Source organism: Cyprinus carpio, chromosome B19, assembly GCF_018340385.1.
Source record: "Cyprinus carpio isolate SPL01 chromosome B19, ASM1834038v1, whole genome shotgun sequence".
Taxonomy (NCBI): Eukaryota; Metazoa; Chordata; class Actinopteri; order Cypriniformes; family Cyprinidae; genus Cyprinus; species Cyprinus carpio.
Genome location: NC_056615.1, coordinates 7,592,752 through 7,610,488, shown reverse-complemented (window position 1 = coordinate 7,610,488; position 17,737 = coordinate 7,592,752). Strand labels below are relative to the sequence as shown.

The 17,737-nt window shown below is 36.3% G+C and overlaps 1 protein-coding gene across 2 annotated transcripts in view; it reads left to right on the top strand.

Moving 5' to 3' along the window:
* Positions 1 to 17,737, top strand: part of LOC109063460 (gamma-aminobutyric acid type B receptor subunit 1-like) — a 130,604-nt gene that overhangs the window by 66,029 nt on the left and 46,838 nt on the right. For both annotated transcript variants that reach the window (XM_042745955.1, XM_042745954.1), the window contains exons 7-9: positions 6,705 to 6,865; positions 11,643 to 11,777; positions 14,022 to 14,192. In XM_042745955.1, the coding sequence (XP_042601889.1) occupies positions 6,705 to 6,865; positions 11,643 to 11,777; positions 14,022 to 14,192 (467 nt within the window). The remainder of the gene's footprint in view (positions 1 to 6,704; positions 6,866 to 11,642; positions 11,778 to 14,021; positions 14,193 to 17,737) is intronic.

Here is a 17,737-nt window from a genome sequence, read left to right as displayed (position 1 = left end):
TTTTAATGAATCTACAACTTACAGCTCAACCAGAGTTGCACAACTCTTGAACGATTGGCTGTGCTTTAGGTTTTAGATTCACTAAAAAGGGATTGCTCATAAGAGTCAATGTAATCTGATTCATGAACAACTGAGCAGGTTCTTTTCGCTGATTCAAAAGAATACAGTACATCCGGCAGTCTAATTGTCTAATGGATGTTTTTTTATGTGTCAGTTCTTTTTAGTGATTTAAAAACATACAATGTTAAGTCCAATTCCTGAATGAATGGTTCTAATCAGCCATTTATAAAAACCTACAGTGCAACCTGTGTAGTCCAATTCCCAAACAAAATACTCAAAATACAGTACTCAACACAATCAGTGTAGTCCAATTATTTTTTTTTATATGGAATCGAAATTCAACAGTCTGGTGTGGTGTAATTGTCTAATGAATAATTATATTTAGTAAATTATTGTAAGTGAATAAAAAACATACAGGCACAGCATAAACAAGTCCAATTCTTGAACAAATGACTCTTATGAGCCAGTAATTAATCAAAAACATGCAGCACAATCAGTGTAGTCTGATTCCTGAACAAATTAAGTCGGTTGATTTTAGAGGATCGAAAACATACAACTCAACCAGTGTTGCCTGACTTCTGAATGATTGGCTGTTATGAGCCGATTCTTTGTAGCGGATCTAAGACCTAAAGCACAACCAGTGTGGATCGATTCCTGAAATTACTTAGTTCTGTTTAGTGAGTCAAACACAGCTTCACGTCAAAAACAGCTTACAGCTTAATAAGAGACTTAAATTAGTGTGGCTACTGACTGGTAGGTAATGTGATACTCATATTTTAGAAATATTACCACATTTTTTGTTTGTTTAGTATTGTTGTTAAACGTATAACAAACCAGTTACTGGATTGCATTGATTCTTTGCCTTTAACAAGACATTTAAAAAGTCATAAAAATCCTTCACAAGAACTTTTATAAGTTTGGCATCTATTGGAAATGGAATGTCACTTGCCCCCCAAAATATTCATTCACTAAAAGTATTAAACGAATCATTAATGGAACCATTTAGGAATCAGAAGCGTAACCAGAAACATTAAATTCATTACAATTCCCATCTGCAGTTTTAAGGTTCAGAGAACAGGAACACAATGACAGAGATTTAGATCATTCCTCCAACTGTGAGTGTGAGCCCATCAAACACAGGAGATCTGGCTGCAGGTCCATTTAAACTCAAATTAGATGTCGAATTGTGCGGTTATCTCTGCATCAATCCCATTTGACTCCCTACCAACCAGTAGACAGTGTGGTTATGGCTGTATCTTAAAATGATCCATGCCTTTATATCTGAAGAGAGGGATTTAATTGGTCCCATTAAGGCAGCAATGGAGTGCATCAGGTGTCTGAATTACTGGCAGAGACAGTGAAAGGTTGCCCACAGGGACGTCGACTGCCTGCTCTTTGTGTATGCAGAGGGAGTGTGGGGTAGAGCTGCTGACCTCCACGTGCTGCAGCTTTGCGGGGCTGTGCATGACAGCGGCGAGATTTCTCTCGAGAGGCAGTTTTGCCTCATATTCCCCCAGTCGCTTTCAACCTTGACATTCTTCTCAAAAAACATGTGCGGATATCCATACTAATTCTGGTGACATCCAGTCTGCTGTGTCGTGATCCTACTCCGAGCAGCCCGGGACATGCTACTCAGTCCTCTTAATGCAAATGCACAGAAAGACACAGCAATAGAAGGACAGTGAAAGGGAATATTTGTCTTTCAAATTTTGACAGAGATGGAATACCAGTATAGTGCTTCCTGCACAGTATTTACTGTAAACTGACCCCTAGAGCTGCAAGATTATGACAGAAATCACAGATGTGGTCATTTCTCTTAATTTTTTTTTTTAACTATGATACATTAGTTTTGATTACTGGTCTGTACAGCAAAATCACTGACTGCCTAGGTGTTCAGGACTTCTGAAAACATCCCCATTACGATTAAGGTTTTAGTGAAAATTTTGTCAACATTTACTCACCATCATGTCGTTTCAAACTATTAAAACATTTATTCATCTTAGTGAAAGGTACAGATACAACATAAATGAGTTTAGTCTAATTCCTTAATGAATTACTCTTACGAACCAGTTATTAATCAAAAACATGCAGCACGATCAGTGTATTCTGATTCTTAAATAAATGACTCTAATGAACCAGTTCTTTTTAGTGAATCAAAATGATGTTCCAAATCATTTAAATGTTTGTTCGTCTTCAAACACAAATTAAACCTAATAGATTTCTGTCCCTTCAAGGAAAGTACATTCTACTGAAACTTTCAAGATTTAAAAAGTTAATGAAGATAGTAAAATGAATCGATCTCTTCAGTTCAGGTTTTCTGAAGAGACACGGTCTCTTAAAATAAAACAGGTTGTAAATAGAAACCTTGGATTCAATTGGAACATGTTAAAGGAATGCTGCAATTTTTGCAATTAGTTATGCCATGTCACAGCCATGTTTTATTACTTATTTGATCAGTATAACAGCCCTTATATTATTAGTTTATTAACTGTCCTTTGACATCACCTTAAAGCTCATTTAATGCAGTGGAAAGCAAGGTCAAGGCACATTTTTATCATGCAGTATTAGAAAACAAAAGGTCAAGGTTTTGCAGGTTAGTATGGAACGGTGCACATTCAAATATATGTGTAATCTGACAAAGTAATGACAAAGTTTTACAAGGAATTGTAATATAATAGATATTTTACCAGTGTCCGGTTCAGCTTTGGAAGGATCCCAAAACATCATGTAATGGACTTAAGTTTTTCTTACTGTAGTTGTGCAAGTGCCATTGAGTGCCAGCAGTATATACTGTATACTATATACTTCAGAAATAATAGTGTGCCACAGCAAAAGTGGCCTTTCGGCATGTTGGTGCAAGTAAGAAAGCCTGGGTTATAAGGATATCAATATCTTCTTGCCGATCAGCTTATCAAGGTCTTCAGGATTGCTACAGACTTCCAGGGTCTCCAGGGGAAGGTGGCCCTCCAGAAATATTGGACACCCCTGACATACATCAAAGAGGAAATCAATGGAAAATAGCCCAAAATTGTTCATGGTATATTTATGTATTCATCTATTCTAGCTAAGATATTTTTTTTTTCCAGATAATATCACTGGCCCGCCTGGATGGTTGGCAACTGAAGCTCAGCTAGAGGAAGCAGCATCAATATTAGCATACCAATTAGATCAGGATCCTTTCATAAGAACAAGTGTGAATAATTTAAATAATAAATTAATAGGTATGTAGTAGTGATGTTGAAAATGAAAGTGTTAATTGGCTAAAAAAGAAGCGAGTCAATAACATATGGACTGTGTTTCCAGACTATCACTAACTCATTCACTCTATAGTCTTAAGTAAACTTCAATCATTTTGTTGTACTATTGTGGTAATAAATCAAAAGTTCAAAGTTTTCTGACTATTTATATTCCATCTGTAGTGAACTCTGGAGCTCTGGATTGTTATCAATTGCAAAAAATTCAATATGCTGGAATTCTTTTAATGGTGGAAACAAACAAAGCCACAGTAGAACTGTTTAGCATCTTTGAGCAACACACAACAGTGTTTCGTTACTGAATCAATCACATGTTTGAACGAATCACTTGAATGAATGACTCAATGACTCATTCATGCAGTGATTTGCTACCACCTACTGGCGATTTTAGGTTTATATTTGCAGTATATTTTCCCTTTTTTTTCTCAATATCATAACATGCTCAGCAAAATATCATCTAATTATCGCTATTAAGATATATTTTTTGTCGTTTTCGTACACCTCTACTTTTAGTGCATTTTTTGTATTGATCACTGCCAAATTCCTTTTGCCTTAGATCTCAGCAAGAGTACTAAAATTCTACTATGTTTCAGAGATGAAAAACACCATTTTAGCAATATCAAGTAATTTACCATCGAAATATATAACTATTACTATAATAAAATATATACCTTACCTGTTATAGCGCCACCTATAGGCCAATCTACATAAAAATTGGTGTGCTTGTTAAGAATTATAAGTTGCATTTGCTTACCTAATTTTGTGAATTTCTGAGGTTTCTCTTACAAGTTATATGGTTTTGGGTAAACTGGTCTAGAATTGAGTGCTAGCGCCACCCTGGAGGCTAATCGCCACTCTACATGCGCCGCACATACAGGGGTGTATTTCATCTGTGGCACAACCCCAGGGCACTTGCAGCAGCTTCTAAGCTAATACCAGTTCTCTGATATATAACCAGCGCCTCTGGGTTTTAATGTTGGAGGGAATGTGAATGTGAAAATCGAAACGGTTTGTGAAAGAGAGAAACAGAAAGGTGGCCTGAAACCTCTGCAGCTATTCCATCTCGGTTGAGCCTAAAGTGCTTCGCTTACAAAAAAATGAATCTTGTTGTTTTAAAACATGTAGATATTCCAGAATCGCTAATCAGCTTTGCGCCAGAATGTCAGTGAAAATATATCGCTCTAACAATCTGAATTTCCCAAGGCATCTACTGAAAGCGATATCTCATGTTTCTGGCTGGAATTTCATTATTCACTTCGAGGTCTGCTTTATCATGGACCATGTCACCCCTAACTTTGAGCATCTATGTGATGTAACCGGGCTTGCACTGTGTTTTTGCAGAAAGAGAAGTTGCAAGATCAGTCAAGAGTGTGCTGGGAATAAACGGAGCAGGAGAAAACAGCTAGATCACTGCAGCGATTCTCATCAACTCTCAGGATTAGTGAGAGGGCGAATGTGTTACCGAAGCCACTGAACGTGTAGAAAAATGGCACTCAGCTCAGAGGAAAACATTGGGTTCGGGGGAAGGTGAGGAAGAGAGTTAGAGGAAGTGAAGGATCGGTGTCAGCCCATAAGTTTAAAGATACATTATTGAAGACTACAGTCAGGCACACGTAGTCAGTCCTCTATGGATCCTGTTTACCACGATGTATCTGCTGTAAGGTGCAGTATTAGTGTGAGCGGTGGCTGGGAGTTTGGAAATAGATGGTGCAGTGGAGATGAAGGTGTGTGGGAGAGAGGAACGAAGCATGTGATTCATAATGTAGTGAATAGTAGGTTCTGTCTAAAATGGTTCAGGATACATTCAATCCTTATATTGATTGGAAAACAACAACAAAAAGTGAGTGACATGAAAACAGACTAAACTGTGACGGAAAATCTAAGGATGCAATTTTGTCCGAGTGGGAAGATGTTATTTGGTGCTATAATTAAGTTCTGAGGAACTGACAGTGAGAGAAAGAAAAATGTGGATCCGAGGCGGATGGGAGAAGGAAAATGAGACACACACATCTACTGTAGCACTCAATCTCTCTCTCTTGCACGCACGCGCACACACACACACACACACAACTAAATGGGGACATTACATAGACTTTTATTGTTCTTATATACAAATCGTTATACACCTTTTAACCTAAACCCACCCCTACCCCTCACAGAAAACTTTCACCATTTTTACAATTGCAAAAAAACTTTGTTTACTTTATTTTTATACCCATTTTAAAATGTGGACGTCCCCAAATGGAGGTTTTTGGCAAATTTTTCCCCAAAATATGGTTAAGTAGGTACACACACACACACACACACACAAACTCCTTTCTATCTCTCCTTCTCTCTCACACGCACATACATACAGTATCTCTCTCGCTCTCTGTCTCTCTCTGTCTCTCTCTCTCTCTATAAACGAGCACATTCTCTCTCTCTCTCAGTCTCCTGCTGCATCCAACGAACACAACACACTCACTCAAAGCTGTGACTTCGTTTATCGCTTCTTTTGTTTCCGTACTGGATTCTATACCAAGCAGCCACAAATACATCTTCCAGTTTTCAGCGCTAATCGGTTGTCACTCCGAACTGATCGTCTCGATTCGTCTACAGAAGATTCCAGCGGATCGTCTGTAACGCTGCGCTCTCTGTAAACAAACATGTAACGGTCATTTCTGTGCTCGATTCGTTTCGCGTTCAGGAGAAGCGTGAGTATAAGACTACAGCACGAAAAACATTGTTATTGTTTTTGGCGCTCGAGCTCGTTGACGTTGTTTCGCGTGAATGTAACGTTACGCTCTTGTTAAATTTTAAACCGCATCTTTAGACGGTTTGTAACGTCTCGTTAAATTTTAACGTCAGTTGACTTGATTTCGGCTATTTAAAACTTTGGTGAACCTTTGAAACTTAGTACGTTTTATAATCGCTCATGTAAACACTGGCTAGTTGTTAACGCGATTCTAATAGTTAACATTTCCTCTCCGTTGATTAGGAATCAAAACCACATGCCTTTGAGTCACCATCGATGTTGTTGTCGTGAAAACATCCAAGTTGAAAATGTAAAGGTGTATTTTAGTGCGTATTTTAGAGCTCTATAGGAGTTCAGGGTAATCGACAGTGCAGCATTCGCGTGATATTTTGAATGAATAATTTCAATTCGCGTGATATTTTGAATGAATAATTTCATTTTTGATTGTTTAATTTCATAATTCATAATTTCATAATTACTTTTTTTTATGAAAGTAATAACATCAAGAACATAAACTGTGTTGGCACACACTCTCATGCCCACTATGGCCAAACTATCCTGGCAGCATCACAGCAGAGGACGGCGCTTGGTATCAACTTCCTACTTTGTTTTGGCCACCCTTACTTTACTGTTCTCCTGGTCCTGCCCGGTTCTAGGCAAGAAGAAGCTCTACATCGGAGCCCTGTTCCCGATGAGCGGCGGATGGCCGGGTGGCCAGGCTTGTCTCCCTGCTGCCCAAATGGCCCTGGATCTGGTGAACAAGAGAACGGATATTCTTCCGGATTATGAGCTTGAATTAATCTACTATGACAGTATGGTAAGTGAGCACTGCATGTGAGCCTCTTTAATTACTTTCCATTATCTGAACTGTTTGACAGCATGCAATTGAGTGTGCGCCGAACTAGTCATCCCATAAGAGTGTTTACTTGCTGTTGATGTTATTTATTCAGACAGTGTGTGGAGCGTCATTATCAGTGGCTTGCTGAAGATTTGTGTTCACAGGAGATTTCTGAGCAAATTTACATTTTACGACAGCATATTAGGTCAGCTGTAGTATGCTAATAAGGGTTTGGTGGATCCTAATGAACATAATGTTCTTTAAATGGGAATTTGTACTTGAATCAGTGTGACTTCATTAAAGCTGTGAAGAGGAATGTTTTGACAGCGTCATATTATTCATCGGTTATGCTGTCAAAAATCTATTCATAGCAGCTCAGTATACCTTCCGCTTTCCATGTTCGTATCTTTCCATTTGCTTCACTCTCTCTCTGTACTTCTCTCCATCTTTCCCACCTGCGTCCCTCCTCCCCCGCACAATGCATGCTGCCTCTCTCTCTCTCTCTCACACACACACACATATGCAGAGTGCAAGCCAGAGTTTTAGACAGAAACGACATACAGATACATGCAGAGTGCAAGCAGTTAATTCCCTGTGACTGTTTGGTGTTGCTAAGAGCTTCGCCGTGATTGGTCGGAACGGGTCTGCATTGGAACCCCGCTTCAAAGATACAGGAGAAGGAGGAAAGACTGGGGGTGGAGGTTGGCATGACAACAGTTACCAAGACCACTGCTGCTCAAACAAACACATAAGGCCACAGATTGCTCTGACAAAAGAGAGAAAAAAGCACGGCCCTTTATGTGTATTGCATAAACAGAGGCAGATGGATAAATGGGAGAAATTAGCTGGCTGGTGTAAGACTATAGACGTATGAAGTACCGTTCTTTTGTCTGCACTCAGACATATTGAGAGCATCGTTTCTGATCCCAAGCGGTAGGTGGATGAATTCGGGACCCCTGCGGATCTGAATGAATGCATGCACACAGAAACACGCTCATGCAGAGAGCTGTGTCTGATTAGGATTCAGCACCACGGACAGCTACATTCAGAGAGCAGGAAAGCGCTGTGTCATCAGGAGGTATAAAGCGAGCAGGAACATTTAATCTGAGTTGGGTTTTAGGTATTCAGACCCAAATGTTCCCTCCTGAGCCACAGAAGGAACAGTCTCGTTAAACCTGCACCCAGCGCGTTTCTGGGCCGTTCTGATTGGAGCGGATGAGGGCGCTCTCCGCGGGGCGATAGGGATGGTATGAGGAGGGCAGGCTAATTAGTATGGACTGGACCTCTTTCTGATTTCCCCAGAGTCCCAACGTGAGATCACTTGGCCTTAACACTTGCACCGTGGGGTCGTTAATGTGTTCTGGGGGTTTGTCCACTGATTTGAATGATGGAAGAGACTCTGAAATCCCTTATTCTAGGTGTTTTCAGTGCGGTAGAGTCAGAATTTAAAAGTGCACTGACTCTTTCCTCATTTCCAGGGTTCTCAGAAGTGTAAGTCTTCATAGTTGGGTAAATTTGTAGAGTAGTGAACAGAATCTACAACAAATATAAAAACAGATATAATTTTTGCATTCCCATGCGCTCCAAAAGTAAGAAAGAAGAAAAAAGCCCTGACTCAAATGCCTTTTTTAGTTTTTTTTTTTTCATATGTAGTCAACCTATCTTGTTTTTGTTTAGTTGACTAAAAGTTTTAGTTTTAGTCTAGTTTTAGTCACTGAAAATGTGTTTTTTAGTCATGCTGTATAATGGTTAAACTGATAATCACAATTATTTTGCACACAGTTATAATTGTGATTACTGATCTTGATTGTTTAATTTAACATCAACATTATGAAAACTGGTAAAACTCAAAAACTAAAAGAGTGAAAATCCTAATGTTAATTCCAATAATTCTTAAATATATTCTAGTTTTTCTAATGAAACAACACGAAAACAGTGTGTTGTGTCACTGGGGTTGTGTAAGTGCATTTCTTTAGCAACCACAATCTAGTCAAGATGCATGTTTGGATTTATTACATTTTGACACTAAGAAGGTTAAAGGCAGATTTACTCAACAAACAGTGCACATTAGCATGTGAAATAACACAAGCTGGCTGTATGACACTTTAATTTGAGCAGAATATCTCAATGGAGATTGTTAAACTCCAACTTTTTGTTGAGGTTTTCAGCTCATCAGCGCTTTTTCCGCAGTGTAGAGAGAGAGAGAGAAAGAGAGCGAGCATGTGCATGGTTGCCAGATTGTAAGTAAAACCCTGGGCAGAAAATGTGTCCATTTTAGAGAAAATAAATAAATCTCTTATGGTGGATTTAAATTCTTGACATCTAGTTCATCCATTGCCTAGCAATTAAACTCATGACCTTGTACTACTGTCTGAGCTGCAGAAATGCTATATTGTTTAATTTTATGCAAATGTCAAGTATCCTGATCATTTTATGTGCTTTTAATTAGGCAATTAAGTTTCCTAAAGAGTGTGTCATTAAACTAATTCAGTCCTTTCTTGTCCTCCAAGTCACAAGAATGAGTGCACTGAGACAAAATGTTAATTTGTTTAGAGTTTATAAGCTTTATTCATATTTAAAGAACTTACTATTCACAGCAAATACTACTATTTTCTGCGCTTCTAATCTACAGCACAACGGAAAAGAAAATGTTTTATGCTGAGTGGGAGAATATCCTTCTACTGTGTTGTCTTCACTGTGACAGCATGCAGATACAAACAGACCAGTGAGTGTGGTATGATTTAAAAACAAATACTGATATAAGTCACTTCCTTTAATCAGTCAGTCAAAATCAGATACACGTTTGCATCAATCGAATGAACTGAATCTGCTGAATCCATCATAGCAGTTAACATTTGACTCAGACTCACTCTCTAATTGGATGTTTGTATAATGTTAATTAATAATTATACACTACTGTTTAAAAGCATCGGGTTTGTAAGATATTATGTAGTTTCTGAAGTCTCTTATGCTCACTATGACTGCATTTATTTGATACAAAAACAGTAACATTGTTAAATAGTATTACAATTTAAAATAACTTCTATGTGAATGTATTGTAAAATGTAAATTAAAGAGAAAACTGAATTTTCAGCATCATTACTCCTTCAGAAATCATCCTAATATGCTGATTTGCTGCTCAAGAAAAATTTCTTATTATCAATGTTGAAAACTGTTGTGCTACTTAAAGTTTTTGCGAAAACTGATACATTTTTCATGATTCTTTGATGAATATAAAGTTTAAAAGAACAACATTTATTTTAAATGTAAATCTTTTGTAATGTTATAAATGTCTTTAGTGCCAATTTTGATTATTTTAAGGCATATTAATGCTAATTGGTTGATAAATTATAAGTAATATAATTTAAAGATCACAAAATAGTATTTTTAAAATTAGTATTTTTCTGTGTAGGTAGAACCTTACATGAGCAGTCAAATCAGTCATCAAATAAGGAAATGTTCCTCCTATCTTCAGGATAATCTGCATTCTATGTTTAAAAAAAAAAAAAATTAGAATTGATTTTTTGTAGTTGTTTTGATTCGGTTGGGGAAATGTTCTTTATATGTTTGGGGTTCACGCATGGCTTCCCTCAGGGTTGGAAAGTCAGGACAGGGAGGAGATTTAGAGCCCAAACAAAGTCTGCGTTCTGGGGATGTGATTCTGCTGACGACCCCCAGAGAGTCTGGAGAGAGTCTGCTCAGGACTCTGGAGGACATGCCACGTGCCTGAACGCATTATGTACAATCATGCTCATTTGATTTATTTTATTTAAAAGAATGTGCATGTGTACACAAAAGAGACAGCTGAAGAAACTCTCGCATAACTATGTGGAGTGTCACATTAATTTCATGCTTTTCACAGGAAATCATTGTAATTCTGAAAAGAAAAGCAGTTTCTCACTAAAATGCTTCTTTTGTTGTGATTGAAATAATTGGAGTAATTTAGCAGGATGTTTAGAAGAAATTAAAAGCATCGGGAGCGGCATAAATAGAGATGTGTCGGGATAAGGAAGCAAGATTAGATGGCAATAAGTAAAGAGCAGTCAGCCGCCACGGGGTTCTGCCGATTGAATTTACGTGATTGTACCAATCAAGCCTTGAATCATTTTAATCTCATGTTTGTTTTTATTCTTTTTAGGTTTTGCCCCTTTTAAGCTTTTCTTTGTTCCCAAAACAACAGAAACGCAACAAAAGCCCAGCTTTAGAAATGCTGGCTGTGCTCAAGGCCACTGGCTGCAACTCGGTTTGCTCTCAACACATGATCAATTGTGGCTTTAACCTACTATTATCATTTAAATGAGATATTGATTTCTCATTGACAGTAATTTTAAGACAAATGGAGGAAAAAAAGATGCTGATTGTCACTGTCGGGTTAAAGACTGATGAGAGTACATGTCTAGCAAACAAACATTGTTTTTTGGTGTATTTATGAGTAAATGCATGTGTCCTTGGAGGACTCCAGCTGTCCTCTTTGTGTATTTATTGCTTTATCTGTCTCTGCTTCTTTCTGTTCTGCTTTCCCATGCATATTTATCTCTACTTATGTGATTCAGTATAAAATGTAGTCTCTCTCCCTGTGGGGGTCCGTATACTGAAGTGGCGAATGTATATACATTTTGAAAAAATGTTGTTGTTTTTTTGTCGAGGTATGCAGTTTTGAGCGTGGAGTGACAGGATGCCTCATGAATAGTGACAGCTGTGCTTCAAATCTGAATATAGACGATATATTTAAAAGTGTTTTTCTCTCTGCTTTCAGTGTGATCCTGGTGAGGCCACGAAGCTGCTGTATGACCTGCTGTACACGGAGCCCATAAAGATCGTCCTGATGCCAGGCTGCAGCTCTGTGTCCACACTGGTGGCCGAAGCCGCACGCATGTGGAACCTCATAGTGGTGGGTTTTCCTCTTCATAAAATCTCATTCGCTTTGAATGTTTGCAGATGAGATGTCGATGCAAAGGATGTTGAGGAAAAACTCAAGGTTTGTGAAAAGTGATGACAAAATGTTTTTTTTTCTGCAACAAATACTGGATTGTTAAGGCATCCACTGAAAATTTCAGACGGGCGAGTGAAAGCAATTTTACTTGATATTGTTACAATTCATTTAGTTACTGCAGAAATGAGGTGATTCAGCCTAGCAGTTTAATATCAGGGATCCTAAAAAATATAGGTTTAATTCCAAAAGATAAGTATAAGAAGGATGTAAATGCACAGATTTCAACAGGGATTGTTTGCTGCAAGGATTTAAAGAAAATACACTTTAATAACTCTAAATAAAGGATTTAGAGTTATGAAATTAACACCTCATTTTGCAACCAGAAAGTTGAGAAAATTATTGCATGTCTCACTTCAGATCATTTTGGGAAATGCAAGTTTCATCGTTTCTTTTTATTTAGAATATGTGTTTCCTCATTATTTGAACTGTTAGAGATTATGTGAATGCATGCATAAATATACCTAAAAATATACACTACTGTTCAAAAGTTTGGGGTCAGTAAGATTTTTATTTTTTTTTTCTTGAAAAGATATATTATTGTGGAAGATGAAAATACTGAAGAAGTTAATTTATTGTTTTTTAAAATTTCGTATGATTGAACTTAAGCCAGTCACTGCCTTAAGGTCCACAGTGATTCATTAGGTTGAGTCTGTCAGTCTGTCTATGTTAAAGAGGTCGATCAGATAGGATGTGTATGAGTTGCATGTGCTCTTCAGAGGGCAGGATTAATTACATTACTTAAAAAAAAATCTAATTATGTGCTTATAGTTAATTACAATAAATTGAAATTGAAATTGAAAAATAAATACACTAAAATGTATTTGAAATACATTTATTTCATGCTAAGAATGCTACAAATACGTTAACATATTTATGTACTTAATAAAAGTACATAAATACTTATACTAAACTGGTATACTTAATGTCTGATAATTTGGAAATACCAATTTTGTACTTTACTTGTGAGGAGGAAGTAGTGCTAAAGTCCAACTGAAGATATACTGAAGTATATTTGATGGTGCTTAATTGGAACTATTGCATGTATATTATAATATAATATCTTGCATTTAAAGACCAATATTATTCAAAGATCATACAATCCTCATCAGTAGTGACATTAAAACACATGTTTATATTAAGACATGTGCATTGTGCACAAGTAGTAATCCAAATAAGGATCAATTATAATTTTTATACCAGTACATCTCAAGCAGTATGTCAGTAAATATGTTAACAGATTTGAACTATACTTATTTTATTTAAAAATAAAACACTAAAGGAGGTAAACATAACTGTAGTCACAGGCATTTGGTTTTTATGGCTTCTGTATGATTCTGTACATCCCAAACCGAACTCTCCAACAGCTCTGATCACTGAAAAGGTTATATCACAGTGAAGATGAGCTACCCAAATGCATTCCCATTTTAGAACATGTGGCACTTCGCTCAAATATCCGAAATCAGTGAAATAGCTTCCAGACATTTTGGATCAGATATTTATGTCATTTTATTTAGCTTTTGGCTCGTCTTTGAAGTTCACTTCCACTGCCTCATCTTACCTCTTTGTTTTTTTTTTTTTTTTTTTGAAAATCAGTCTCTTTATTTTTCATGCTGTGCTCTATTTTTATATCTGTTGAGAGCTTTTTCTCTTCACATGTGAGTTTTGACCTATATATCCCCCCTCTGGCCTTGAAACCCTTCCTTCTTCCACCCCTCTCAGCAGACCTGTCACTCAACGACAGTGACATTGAGTTATTGGAAAAAATGGCTAAAAAACCCTCTGCTGTCATCTGATTTGACTGCCTGATTAAAACAGAACAGGACATTTTGAAATTTAAACCTCTATTTTCTTTCATTTTACACCTGCGTTTGGATTTTAACTTTTTATCACAGCTTTGCACGCTTGTCTCACACAATACATTCTCCAATGTTAAATAAAGCTGTTCCCAGTGAACTGTGATCAACCCAGCAGGAGATAATTTAGCCCCTTGGGTACTGGTTTTCCTGCGAGTGATTTTATCACACATTTTTCTTCACTAGTTTGTTTCTAATTTTCCTATGAAGGTCTAAGTGTCTGTAGAGTGGAGATGTGTGAATGTTTTTCTATTGCTCGTTTCTTATGACTATTGATATGTGCTCACAGTTATCCTACGGATCCAGTTCACCAGCACTCTCCAACCGTCAGCGTTTCCCCACCTTCTTCCGCACGCACCCCTCAGCCACATTGCACAACCCCACCCGTGTGCAACTCTTCCAGAAGTGGAAGTGGACCAAAATCGCCACCATCCAGCAGACCACCGAAGTCTTCACCTCTGTGAGTGAGATGTTTTAAAAGCAATAATCATGCAATGAAAAGCTTGCTGAATTTTGCACAACCAGTAGAGATTCATTATCATTTGAATCTTGTGTTGGTCACATGCTTATTGTCCAAACTCCTGCTCTGCATAGTTATGAAAAGTGTTATTAGCATGAACTGACATTCAAAACCCAATTCTTTTCTATAATGTGACTTATTTGAAATGTAAGTGTATTTCCAAGTAAACCAGTGTCTCTAGTGAGGACAAAAATGTAGGGCAGGACTTGATTTCACCCAATGCAAATTCACTGGATTATGTCAGGCCGGAGTTTGCACTTAGAAGTGTGGTTGAAAAAATAAGTAGCCTTTATGATGTCAGCAAAAAAGAAAATTGTTTCAGAGCTGGGTTATTACATTTTGATGTAATATTATGAAAACATTTTCTTCTTTGGAAATGATTCCCCCTGTTTTTTATTGCAAAATCCATTTGCATCGACCTTGACCTAAAATATGACTTCAAAATCTTGATTTGTTTTAGTTGGCCAGTAATCAATTTAAAATGCTAAAACAGTTTTATGAATTATAATGTATTAAAGTAGAACAGTACATTATATAAAATAAGCACGTTATTTTATGAGTGCTTTCGCTCTCTGTTTCATTTACATTTATTCAGTTGGCAGATGCTTTTATCCAGACTCCCTGAAACTTAACTCCAGGACTCCATGAAACTTTTTCCAAACAGATTTTCAAGGCTTCTGATCGTATTTCACAGCTGCCACCTTATTTACATGACCTCAACTGAAATGAAATGCTTTCATTGCATGGAAACATCTGCATTATTTTCTCTAAGTTAAAACATTTTAGAATTGTATAGCTGGTGACTTTTTGTGCAGAACACACTTAAGTTTAAAGTCATCTAGTTGATATTGCTTCTGTCTTTACAATTATACTTGAGTCATTTACATATATAATAATAATTTCCATAGTAATATATTTAAAATACATTTATTTCATACTCATTTAATACTGACATATCACTTGAGACTTACTGTTATAAAAACTGATTAAACTTTATTTGGAGTACTACTTGTGCACAATTCACAGTTTCTTAATAATAAGCCTAAAATGTGTTTTATTGTTATTATTGATAAGGATTGCATGGTTTCTGACTAATATTGGTCATTAAATGCACAATATTTAAAGTGTACCTGAAGCGTACTTGCAATAGTTCCACTTTAGCACAATCAAATATACTTCAGTATATCTTTAGTTGGACTTAAGCACTACTTCTGCACAATTAAAGTGCATTAAGTACAAAATTAGCAGACTTTAAGTGTACGGTTTAGAAAACCAAAAGTACAATTGCAGGGTATTTTTATTAAGTACATCAACGTGTAAATGTATTTTTGGTATTGTTTTTGTGGTATTGTATGTTTTTTATGAAATTTTTGGTATTTTTTTTTTTGTATAGGGTATTTAGTTTGTATTAAGCTTAGTGAATTAGTATTTTAATAATGTTTTAGTGTATTTTTTTTTCACTTAAGACTTACATTTGATAATCAAAATAACATATTTAAACATAAATAACATATATAATTTTTTTCTAGTTAAAATAGTTTGTTCATGCCTTTAGATGGCTTGAATGAAACTAGACTTGTGCCGGTATTCGGTAATGCGATATATCGCGGTAATGAATATGCACGTTATTGTTATCGTGGGCACTTCTAAATACCGTGAATAATTATATATTACAAATTATTCAGAATTTGAAATGCATTTTAAGAATACTTTTCCCATCAACTGCTCAAAATGCACAACACCGCTGTATGCTACTTGAAAGAAGCGTGCGCTCTGATGTAAACAATCACGCATAAGAAGCACATGGGGGAACACGTGAGAGATGCGCTGAATGAAAGCACATTCACTCTCTGACAGCAGATGGCGCTAAACTGCAGCCCTTACCCTGTAAACCCCATAAATAAAGCAGCTGCTACTTTCTAAACCATATTTAAATAATTTTAAATAGCCATTCAGATTTGTGGATTTGCTATGGTGTTCATCACAGCGCCAAATAATTAAATATTTAGACTTAATAGGCTATTTATTTTCAAACTTTTTTTTTTTAATCTGGACTACAACATAACCTAGATATTGTTTGAAAGTGTTTTGATTCTTTATTGTTCATTCACTCTTTACATTAGGGCTTCTTTAGTTGACAAACTGCCAGTGAAAAATTCTTCTGAACATTCATTAATCTTAGGTATTCCAATATTTAATAACACATTGTTAAAATTGAAAGTTGCAACTGTGTTATTTAATGAGCTAACATGAACTAAGACTTGTATTTTTTAACAAAGATTAAGAACTTCTATAGCAAATGTAGCTATTGCTCATTGTTTAGCTGTGCATTTATTGAATGAGCACTATGCGATGTCCAGACTTATTACACTATATTTTATGTATTGCACTGTATTTTATGTAAAATCATTTTCTATTTTTAAACTGTCTTAAATTCTTAAAAAAAAAGTCAATTTTTAAATAATTTTCAAAGTTCTTAAATAGCTTGTTTTATTTTTGTGGTTATTTTTCTTCATGATTTTTTTTGGTACTTTCTTTTATGTAAAGTAATTTGATTTGACATTGTGTTAAAAATGTGCTATATAAATAAACTTGCCTTGCCTTGCCTTGAATGTTAATGCATTAACTAAGGATTACTAATGAGGTCTTATTGTAAAGTGATACCTATTGGTCTTTAAAATTCTTTTGCACTTTGATGTGTAAAACTTAACTTTATATATTTTTTCTGTATTGCTTTATTGTATTTAAATGTTCAGTTATTTTTGTTATAAGAAAAAAGTTATTTAACCTGTTATACTGTATTATGACCACTTTTTTTAAACTAAATTTCAATACCGTGATAATACCGTATACCGTGACCAAAGCATTATCAATTAATCGCAACAGGAAAATTTAATACCGGCATATCCCTAAATGAAACTCTACATGCTTTCCTCATTTAGTATAGGCGTATAAATATGAATATGCAAATTAGCCCCCAGCTCCATTTAGTCACATCAGCTTGGACCTGCTACACTGTTTGAACCAAAAACTGAATTATTTAAAGACCACAGGGGGTCTTTTAAGAATCTTATACATGCCTATAAACAAATACTGAATTGAATGATTGTTAAATGAACAAAGCCGCCCTACCTTTAGCTAATGTGATCTGATAATAGTATTTTCTTTTTACAAGAAAGGATCTATTTGATTTCGGTTAACATCTTGGCTAGCATTACACACAGCATTTTTTCTTCTAGCGTGGACAAACGCGGTCCTTGTAAAACACTATGCAGTGAGTGCCTGCCTGATGCCAGATATCTGAGTCGTGCTACTCAGACAGGCTGTGTTTTACGTAACTGAGGGTTTGAGAAGCACATGCTTTACTTCAGGGTATAGCATGCTGTTTTGTGTGCTTTGTAGGTGAAATGTATCTGTGTGCTGTAGAAGACAACATCTGGGATGTGGGATTGTGGGCTGTAGCTGATGTAAGCTTGGCTCTGTTC